The 11269-nt window shown below is 38.9% G+C and overlaps 1 protein-coding gene across 1 annotated transcript in view; it reads right to left on the reverse strand.

Moving 5' to 3' along the window:
* LEPR (leptin receptor) overlaps window positions 1-10622 on the reverse strand; it is a 34958-nt gene extending 24336 nt beyond the window's left edge. The window contains 3 exon segments of the mRNA XM_009694679.1: window positions 6395-6512; window positions 7583-7891; window positions 10583-10622. Of these exon segments, the coding sequence (XP_009692981.1) occupies window positions 6395-6512; window positions 7583-7891; window positions 10583-10622 (467 nt within the window).
* Window positions 10623-11269: the final 647 nt, after the last annotated feature.

Here is an 11269-nt window from a genome sequence, read left to right on the forward strand (position 1 = left end):
TTAGGCACACAAAGATAGTTTACCTTACAGTGGACTAATTGGCAGCTCTCTGCCATCCCCATGGAGATTATGTTTTAGTTCCTCTTCACAAGGCACTGAAATAAAATCTAAACAATTTAACATTCCCTCCAGCTTCTGCCACAATTAAGCACTACAAGTAATACAATAATCAAACCCAATTATTCAAGTGAAAAACAAATTTTGGAATAACAAGAGGCTAAAGAACTCCACCATTCAGAACACATTTAGTACTCATTTACAAGAACTTGCAGTATTTAGAAAAAAAAAAAGAAGAAAAAAATAGACACCCGTGTCCTCCAAAAGTCTTAACATTGTGCAGTTAATTCCAAGATACAGTTTTAATTATTTTTATGCACAGCAAGTTTGTCTATTAGATAGTCTGATGTTTCCTAGGAAAGTAAATTATTTACTCACATGTACTATTGTCTTGGACAGGTTCACGGCAAGTATTTAGTAAGTAACTTAGTGTATTTTGCTTTTATTGCTTCTCAGAGTAAAGCTTTTGGGACTATTTTTGACTGAACGTTCAGATTTAGTTTCAAGGGGTGGGTTGCCTTTTTTTTTCCCCCTCTTTCTATTAACACTCCTTCCTTGAGAGTTTAACATACACAGGTTTTGATTACATAATCCACTTCAAAAAGTGTATGGTCTAAGATAAACTTTTGAAGTTTTAAACAACTAATAGCTGCATGGGCATAATATATGTTTCATAAACAGTTTAATCACATTTTCTGATAATATAATTTCAATACATTTTAAACGAAATAAATGACAAAGTAGCATATACTGATACAAGTAGTAATGTATTCTGTCTCTTGATGCTACCAAATGAAATACAGGCCATCACATTTAGTTTGTATCTCCCAAACATACACAACTTTCCTTGGGTCAACTTCAAGCAGCAGCACGAAGAAGACCCATACTATTTCCCGTGTGCACATTAGTGCACAGATGCATTTCAAGTATGTTTTACAGGCATTTTTAGAGCAACCCTCCTGTGTATCACTACTCTTCTATACGTGTTTTCAATCTCCACTGACTTTAGTCAAATCATTCTCTATTTATGAAGTAAATACCGCACAAGTGGGCATGAAGCTGCTTCTGTTCTAAGTGCAGCCAGCAGCTCCCAAAGTATTCTTCATTCTCATTACTATCCCACGGATACTCTCTAGGCTCTTTCAAAGACAGATAAACGTTCATGGTGTACCACAGGTATTCAGTGACACAGGCCTCCTTAAGGTAGTGAATTTAATAGCGTGAATACTTTGTGGCCAAACTTCTCACAGCAGCACAGCCAAGACAAATCCTGACAGCTAAACCATCCTGGATACTTTCCTGCTTTTGACTTTCCACCCTTACAAAAAAAAAAAAGCTCATGTTTTGAATTGTTCTAAAGTAATTTTGGAATTATTTCTCTATAGTGAGGGCTTTGTTTTACTAATGCAGAGAAAGAAATTGAAGTTAATAGAGTAAGAATCTTTCTGTGAAAGTTTTAAATAGTTTTATAGTTAGTAAGACACACCATAACACTAGAATTTGGGGGGGGGCGGGAGCAGAGAACTCTACATTGGAGGAGAAGAAAGGACAAGATTTTCTGCTTTTTGTATTTTTAATCAATTTGGTATCTAGTACGTCTAATTGACTGCAGAGCACAGGGGAAATGGGCATCATTCACTGATCCCGTTACCATAATCTGCCCTACTTAAAAAAGGCCAAAAACTGAGGAGAGGTTGGACATGAACAAAGGGCTGATGGATTCTGAGGAAGAGTACGTGCAAATCACGCTGACCGGGACTGTAAGGGAACCCACAATGTACACACACAGATCTCCTCAAATCGGGGCCCCACTCCCCTCATAGTTCACCAATCAACACACACACCTTATGCATCCACCTTGTTTTTTGGATCCTCTTTGAGGCTGGTAACACAAGGATTTCAATAACATCAAGCTCTCATAGCACCTGTACTCTGCAGTAATGACCCCATAAACTACGCAGGTTCATAGGAACATGTAGTTTATATTTCTTAGTGTCACAGTCAGTCAATACCGACATTCCCAAAATAATTTTTACCGGGACTCATAGACTTCAGGACACGAGAATTATGGAACCTTATGCTGATGGTGTCTGGCAGACATACAGTTTTTAAATTACTCGGAATATTTGTTTTTATAGTTGTGGCTCCACTTCTTTCTCCCGCATTTCCTTTCAAAGACTTTGCAGAATTTTCTTTTAAGTTTCCCTGCCTTCTATTGTTGCTGACAGATTTTATTAGTCTCAAAAAACCCACAACCAATCCATAAGAATGTAGTCTTTTCATCAAACTGTGTCTTTAATCTGATCTATCTGGAAAGCAGTGACCACCCCCCGCCATCTGTCTCCTAATCATTCCTAATAATTATTTCAATTTTTAACCATCCAACTGAGCTTATTTGCACCCAGAAGACCACCTGTGTACAGGGGCAAAAAAAAAAAATGCTAGAGAGCTCCTCCCCATGTTGTGTTGTGCCAGTACGGTGTTTCAAAGGCCACTTATTTGGGAGTAAACAGGCATGGGCTGGTATTTCTCCCTGCTCCCACCACACAAACCTTTTCATTTGCTTATTGCATAAAATGCTGTGTATAGGAATGCAAGTGTAACCGGAGGAAAACCCTGTGGCTCCGTGCCAGGTAGGTCTTCTACCCCTTGTGACAGAGAATTACCAGTATCTCACTTCGCTGCTGTAGACTTCTCTTCCAGCTGACTACCTCGGCAGGCAAGCAAGGGGAAGGACCAAGCTATGCTATCAGATGCCAGGTCCGCTCTTGAAGGAAGACACCCAAACACTGAGAAACAGGGTAACGAGCTTCATCTTTCCACGAACTGGCAAGACCTAGGGACTCTCTCACAAAATTGAGTTTGGGATAAGAGAATAGATCAATGGAAGACTTGATCATGAGGGGACCCCGCATCAACTTATTCCAAATTGCCAAGCCTGGGCTAAACGTGTGAGACCCAATTACTAGCAAAACAACAGAAAGCCCAAGTATTTTGGAGAACTGCGGCAGCCTGGGACTGCACGGGCAGACTGTTGCCTTCAGTTTGGCTGCAGATGGATCCAGTCACAGAATAACCATTGCTCCTAAGTTGTAGATACTGACTTTAGAAGAGCTTATGCTTACAAAGCCCTCGCAAGTTCAGGAGAAGTCAGTGCCTTCATTCAGTAGAATGAGAGGAGAAATTTCGGATAACTTAAAACAAAGCAATGGGCTATTAAAAACTGGAGTTTTCCATGAGACGTGCAGCACACTGAGCGAAGCTGTAAATCCTGGTTCAAGAAACACTTTACATCATGCAACTGTGATCAGATCTAAGCCAGATCCAAATGGTGGTGGTGGGAAGGAAAGACAGAGGGCTTATAAAATATATGAGTATATACTATGTCCCCATTCAGTTTTATAGTGCTGGCTGCTGGAACCGGAGAGCTTTGTCTTGGTACAGAGAGGTAAGCAAAAACAAGATGGGTACTAAGTGTATGAACTTCTGTGAACGAACTACTGGAGCCCAACTCTGAGATTGAACAGAAAACTAGTGAGCCGGACTTAAGTTTTAATGGCTGGCTGAGAAGGGAGGGACAATGCTCAAAGGCAATGTGACTTTAAGCTGGAAACATGGGACTAAAGCGTAAGACACTGCAGCAGAGGGAAAAAAAGAAATACCGCATGCCCTGTACCACAGAAGTAATTAACATTGCGACAAGGGCATGTGGCCAAGGCCTGCTTTTCTCTTCCACCCCAAACACTGCACTTTTAATTTGTGCACAGATAGTTCTTTTAGTCAACACCTTAAGTTAACACCTCCTAAATGGTTTTGTATTTTGGTGCACAATTCAACCCTACTTCAGGAGGTGGTGTTACTTATGCTAAATTAATCTGCTCCCCCGTGGTGAACTTTTAGACTTTAAATTAGACACTGCAGAAAGTCTTTACTGAATTTCAATCAGTTTCTTGCAACTGGAACACCTAACCGAAAACAACAGGTTTAAACTGTTTTAGGAAGAAATATATGAACTTCTGCAATTCCTCTAATTTCAGGAAAAGAACAACATCGCATTTAGGCAGGTATGTCGAGGTATATCAGGAAGGAGGTCACCATTGTAACTCTTCTTTCAACATTTCTATACACTTATACTATGTTTGTGCAAGCGCTACCTTTATTAGGAATCAAGGGAGCAAATCTGTCTGAGGTTCTAAGGATTTTCAGTAATTATATCTCAGTGTATGTGATATATAGTAGCTCCAGGACAGTACTTATTTGAACAAGCTGCCCCACTGAACTGCAGAACATCTGATGGCTGCCTAGCTCACGAGAGGGTTATGTCTCTAATGAAAGGCTAATGTTCTCCAGCTGAAGAAGGCTCAACGTATAACTGATGCACTCAACTAAGCCAGCAGTCTTGAGGCAAATTGCATGATTTATCCTTAAAAACATGGGAGCCTAGGCCCAGAACTAAAGGAGAGCCTCACAGGTACTTCAAATAGGTCAGAAATATGAGTACACCCTATACATCACCATCTGCTGAAAGGGCAAATTATAATCAGTGCTCAAAATTAAACTGGGAGCATTCATCTGTGTCACTACAAAAGGATCCCTAAGGCTAAGTGATTTTAGTTAATGTAATTAACCATCAGGGTTTACAGCATTCCTACAATACATACAACTGGAAAGATCATTCACTTTTGGTAGACAATTAACCTAATTTGTCTAATTAAGTTTCAGAATAATCTTTCTCCTCCCAAAGACATGCTGCTAGGGAAGGCAGAAGCCATATCATTACCCTTACTTGAGCCTCTTACAGAATACTGTCATAGCACTGTTTTGGACAGAACAAAACGTTTTCTATTCAAAGTAACTTGGCATCATTCACAAGCAGGCAAACTGTGGATGTGTAAAATAAGAGGATATTTCTTTAATGCTGAAAAAAAAATAAAAGGTGTTGAGGACCCAAGCTGCTTTGTTGTAGATTCTTCCAGGTCATTATTTTGGTAGATTGCCTAGCCTATATGTGAGAATTCTGGCTCGATCTCCAGACTCCCAGAGAGAAACACACGCCAGGAATGCATATTTTTAAACTGGGAATGTTTTCAAGGTATTTTGGCTCAGGTGAATAAAATGTTAAGGTATCAGCAAGCCAACAGGGAAAGCTGTCACCTTACCAAAATCTGAAATGCTTTGCTAGCTGTTCCACCAGAACGTAGGCACCCTAAGAGAAAAATATTAGTATGAAATCTGGGGAGTGAAACAAGTTTTCCAATGTCAGGGATTGCACTGCATCTTGCTTTTGCAGCAAAAAGTAATCAAATACAGAAATGGCACGAGGACTCTAGTGAGTCTATAGGGCCTGCTCTCATAAATTGCATGACACTTACTGAATTCCCTTCATAACACAAAGAACTTGTTCATCCCAGCTGGGAGTCGAATCTGTTGTTCCACGGATGTTAGGCATACCAAAAAAAAAAAAAAAATCAATATAGAGATTACTACACTAGGATTACTGGCAAAGATTTTTCTGTTGCAGTTGAGACTGGACGGAACAGAGGCAAAGTCAGACCTACTTCTCCCACAAACACACATGTAATGGTATTTCAGAAATCAAAGTAATGAGGAACACTGGAAACAGGAACCCACCCAAATCTGATTTCAGCTTTAAAGTATCATGTCAACTAAACAACCATATTTATTACTAGTTAAAACCCTTGCTTTCTGTCCTGACTACAGGGACCATTTGTGGCAAGTGGTACCTGGCTTTTTAAGCAGAAGTCATCACCTGCAAATTCAGCTAATTTAACTATTCATGTTTAGCCTGTTTCCTAAGGAAATTAAGTCTGTGTTCACGCCATTCCTTCCCACCTATCGGTAATTCAGAAAAAAACGGCATAGTTTCATAATTGGAATGAAATAGATCTTTTTATGTGGGTGTCTCTCAGAGGCATCAATGTGATTAGAGTAGCATTTGGCATTGTATTAAACGTTAAGTAACATAATTACTTCGAGAGAGATCATCATAGTCAAAAGCACAAAAAAGGTAGAATCAAGATTGCAGCTTTAAAATTAAACAATTGTAACAGCAAAGATATTTTAGCAACTCAACACTGATTGTATTAAAGCATTTTAAGAAACATGGAAAGGACAGAGGTTTCTCAAAGACAGAAACATAAACATTCCACATTGTCCAAGATTACTTTCAGATGAGACAAAGGTACACAACATATCAGCTTCTTGCAAAGGTAATGCTACCACTGTGCTGCAAGCTTGAGAGGCCAATGTTGACGTTTTAGAAAATGCTTTCAGATTTCTAATGCTAATAGTGACAAAATTAAGAGTCTGTACTTACACAGCATATAAAAGATTAACCTTCAAGTCAGCTCTGAAGTACAACTTCACAAACCGCAGGCTACAAACTAACAGGTCCAGCTTGCCTTTAATCCAACATTCAATGTTCCAATTTGAATCTGAACAAAAGAAAGGGATTAAACATTTCTGAACTATATTAAAAAAAATAAAACCAAACACAAACAAATGCAAAAAAAAACCCCAACTGAAGAGCCAGGATAAAATTCTCTCACAAAGAGAAGACAAGTCACAGATGTTCTTTAAGGTGAGGCTGGACCATAAATATGCAGATGTTTATGAATAATCCTTGCTAAATTGGGCACCAGTATATGCCCTTAAACACTTAAAAAGCTAACAACCTATGTGATACTGCTGCATTCTGTTATTAGAGAAGGAATATATTTTACCTGGCTTTACGGACAAGGCCACAAGGGGAAGAAAGAAATGAAGCTGCTGCTGCTGGCCAAAGGTTTTGCTCCTGTTAACTGGCAGTACAGCATCTATGTGCCTGTACTGTGTAAACTTTGTGCACTCCTATGCAGCTGTACTGCACACACAACAGCAACAAATTTAGTGTGGCGTCTTTAACAGAGATTTATTTGTTCCATGGGGCGGTTCTTGTAAAATGACATTCTACTCCACTGAGGTCAATGAGATTCCTGCCACTGATAGCAGTATGCCAACAGGCCAGTAACGCTGCTCAGAGACTGGTTTACAGGAGGAGGAAAACAGCCTAGGAAAAAATACTTCAATCTAATCCATGTACAGACATTTACTAAGGCATCACAATCCAGGCAGAAAAGATGGCACTTGCTCTCCATCTCACTCACCTCCTGAAGGACTTTAAAGCCCATACCCACAAAAATATTCAAAATATTTCTCATAGTGTCTGAACACCTTTGAAGATCTGGGCTGACATCCTCATATGCAGTGCTACATATTTTATTCAGAATTCCTCTACAAAGACAGCCAACTTTTTTTTTCCCCTTTGAAACTGTGCTATCCAATTCCCTTCATCTTCCACTTCAGACTTCTGTGAGGAAGGATTTTTACCACCCTATGTTGTCTGCTCTGGATAAAAATGAATACCCATTAACACAACCCACCCCACCCCCTCCCAAACAACAAAAAACCCCAACCATTTTTTAAAGAAGAACTAACTTCTTATGGCCTTGAATGGAAAACCTACCTATTTCCTGAGAAGCAGAGATACTTATCTCTGAAGGAATAAACTTCCTTCCTTGCATGCTTGCTCTGTACAAAGAACAATCAATGTTGTTAACACTCCAAAGGCAACACAGAAAACTTTCTTCATTCATTTGCAAGGAAGGCTTGGTTTCGGATGCTCCATGCTCTCTTCTCAAACGAGACCAGCTCTGTACAACTTCAGCAGAGAAAGGATTCAAAAATGTCTCATTCAGCAGCATACAGGGTAATGTAAAGTTCCTGGGAGGAATCTCGTGGACCATACAACGGGCAGCTGTCATTTGAAGAAACTCTGCAAATATAAAGGCAAAGATATTGGAAATAAAAGAAAAAGTCTGTGTTACTTGGCAATGAAAAGGGAGTGGCTGATGTTATACAGAAACACATTCATTACATAAAAATCAGGCTATTTCCAGGGGCTAGCCTCCTCTGAGTTGCAAAATTACTAAAAACATCCCCTCTGAACTGGTGTCACAACTGACAGATGCCAGCCGTCTCCCCCAAAGTCACTACACCCAAATTTTTGTTTTCTCAACCTCTTGAAATAGGTCAAGATCAAGACTGTAGGGGAAGTATCTCTTTGAGGTAAATTGGCTTATATTAATTCAAACTACAGTGAATCCTAAACCTAAATTCACACCCTATACAGGTATGAGTATCATCTCCCCCTGCAGCGCTGGGACACTTGCAATCCAGCTTTTAGAGCACGGCTCCATTACTGTAGAAAAAACCAATCCCATTGTAAATATAACACAGGCACATTGTAACTGTTAAATATCAAAGAATAGGATTACAAGAATATGTGACTGGATGTAACTACACAACCCCAGGGCATTATCTGGGAAATCAGACATAGGAGAATAATCTTTTCCATCAGACTCGGATTCTTCAAAATAAAACCGCTCTGACCGCATTTGTAGCTCTTGTTGGTAAGTCACAGCTTGAATTACAATGATTTTGAGAATGATGAGCATGTTAGTTTTGGAAATAGCTTACTGTAAAACACTGTATGAATTTCAAAGATTAAAGCCCCAGTTACAGAAAGGCATGTGGGTCATTTGTGCACTTTGCATTTAGCTTTTTGCTCAGTAAGGGCATAAATATTTTAAGCAGTTCATTAGATAGAAATTAATTGATGCTCTATGCCTTGCAATAGCCAAAGTAAGAAAAACAGAATTTCTCCAGCACTGTTTGGTTAACAGCACATAAGCACAAGCTAAATAATATAAAAACACAAAATGAAAGCTTTTAAAAAAGTAGATGCATGCTACCTTAACGCAGACACCGTGTTATTATGCCGTGTGTTAAAGCATTTCATTTTCTCTGTACACAGACTTTATCCTGCCAGACTCCTGAAGGGTTCTGCTCTTTCCTCCTCTCTCATTTAACAGAGCTGTGCCTCTGTAAATATCAGCTTTATTAGGCCTCCTGGCTGCATGCAGAGGATTCAGTTGACCAAACAGACTATTAGTCCATAATATGTGATTAAAAAAGGACAAACGGGTGAGTGACATAACTGCCTACGTAAGGCAGGACAGATAATCAACATACTGCCCAATTCAGAGCATCACTTGGGGGGTGGGAGGAGATTCCTGCCTGTCATCTCTTTTTCTAAAAAACGACTCCCCCCTCACTTATCACACCAGACAATCTCAAGGGATTAATTAAATCCTATAAAGTCAGAATGCGTGCAGCTACTTCCCATTTCTTCAGAAATGTAAAAAAAAAATAAAAGAACTATAATGCATTACAATACAAAAGGCTTCATACAGGACTGCCATAGCTCTTAAATGCCCATTAAATAAACCGCAGCATACATTAAGAATGTTTTCCAGCTACGGATTTACGTGTTTGTCCACAACACAGACACAGAGGAAGCTGTCACCTACAGTTCTAGCCCTGAAATAGCCGCATATTTGCATGTCTGGGTTAACAGGGCTACAAAGATGCCAGCCATAGCTATTTGTTTACTCTGAATCAGATAGATAGGGCTACTCAATAGATACACTTTCAGTCACTACAGGCCATCAGACAGTGACAGACAGTGACAAACGGCTCTGAAGCCTAATGAAGACTCCCTGAGGCAGCCAGGTTTTCCAATTAAAAGGTACACAGTATGTTTAGAGTACGTAAGGTATTTAAAAGAACATCAACAATGCAATTATTTGATACTGAGAGGATAAAGGTACGTATATAGAAAGACAAAGAAAGATGTGTATGTATACAGAAAAGATACAGAAATCTAATGATTTATTCATCTTTTGTGAAGATACAAGATGACATAAAAATTTTGAAACTCACTTCACTGGATTAGAGCATCTGCTTTCTCCCTATGCAACATCACCAGCAGTCTTTAAATAGTTCTTATTTTAATAAAAAAAAAGGCAAATACCAGCTGTCCCTGAACAGCATACACCAATATTGTCACAGACATTTCCCAATTAGAAAACCAGTTTATTATATCCAACATTTGCAGTTAATTGAGCACCCTTAAACAGCACTGTGCAGACGAAAGTAGGAATGTCAACTACCTAACAAAGCAGAGCTCAAACTCAAAGTGACACCCCAGCTACACTGAACTAAACAGAAACTTTGCACTTCTGATAGAACCGGGATTTTCCCTTCTGCTTTTGGACCTATTCGGGTAACAAAACAAATTGCCCATGAACTTCTATCTTACCAAATTTTGTCTGGGGCATTTATTTGAATGCATCTTGACTCACCACATACTTTCTACTGATGTTTCCTGATCTTAAAAGTCAGTTGCTCTGCTTTTTGGGATAAGACACACAGGCACAACCCTGAAAGTGTCAACATTTCAATTCCACACCATGATAACATCAAGTCCTTTGTATATTCTAGTTGCATGTTGTGATAAGATACTAATCCGGTAGCATGACTTGAAACACCACTGTAAAACAGAAATGGTGATTATTCTTCATTCTACATAATTTCCAACAGAATTATTCTTTTAGTAACTTACCCAATAGCACAAACACGGTCAGAATGATTTGCCAATACATCTTGTTTTGTAGAGCTGATCTGAAAAACATACAGAAAATTAACTGAGAGCTGGCAATTATCTGTTTATTATTCCATTAGGCTTTCATTTTGGTGCACTTCAGTTAATTTCATACTCACACCTTTGTAAGCAGAAAGGAAAAACAAAATCAGAATACCATTTGAGAAAAAGAAATATTGCTTAGAATATCAATTAAATATCAATTAAATATCAATACAGCTCTTCTTTCATCATTAAAGATATACAGTACTTCATTTCTCCAGGTTTTTGCCGATCATTGTTCACCTTCTGGGTTTGGTCATCTGAAAGGCACCACAAATCCAAACAACCAAAATGTCCAAGAGATACTCAATTTTTGACATGCAGCATACACAAAAGCACTCAGGCACCCACGTCAACAGCAAAGACGTCACTAAACTTTACAGTAACATTATACACTGTTCTTTCATTTCAGGTACTTTGTTCTTTTTTATTTTCACTCCTCAGTTACATAAATTCTGTTAAAACGCAAACAGAAGCATTTTTACACTTTAAAAAAAGCTCAGTAGAGGATATCAGAGTAAAACATACAACGTTTGGTTGCCGTTGTAGTTAACCAGAACTGAACAATTAGTAAAATTTACAGGTCAAGTCAGACAGAGAATGCCG

The sequence above is a fragment of the Cariama cristata genome, unplaced genomic scaffold, assembly GCF_000690535.1.
Source record: "Cariama cristata isolate BGI_N322 unplaced genomic scaffold, ASM69053v1 scaffold14312, whole genome shotgun sequence".
NCBI classification, from domain to species: Eukaryota; Metazoa; Chordata; class Aves; order Cariamiformes; family Cariamidae; genus Cariama; species Cariama cristata.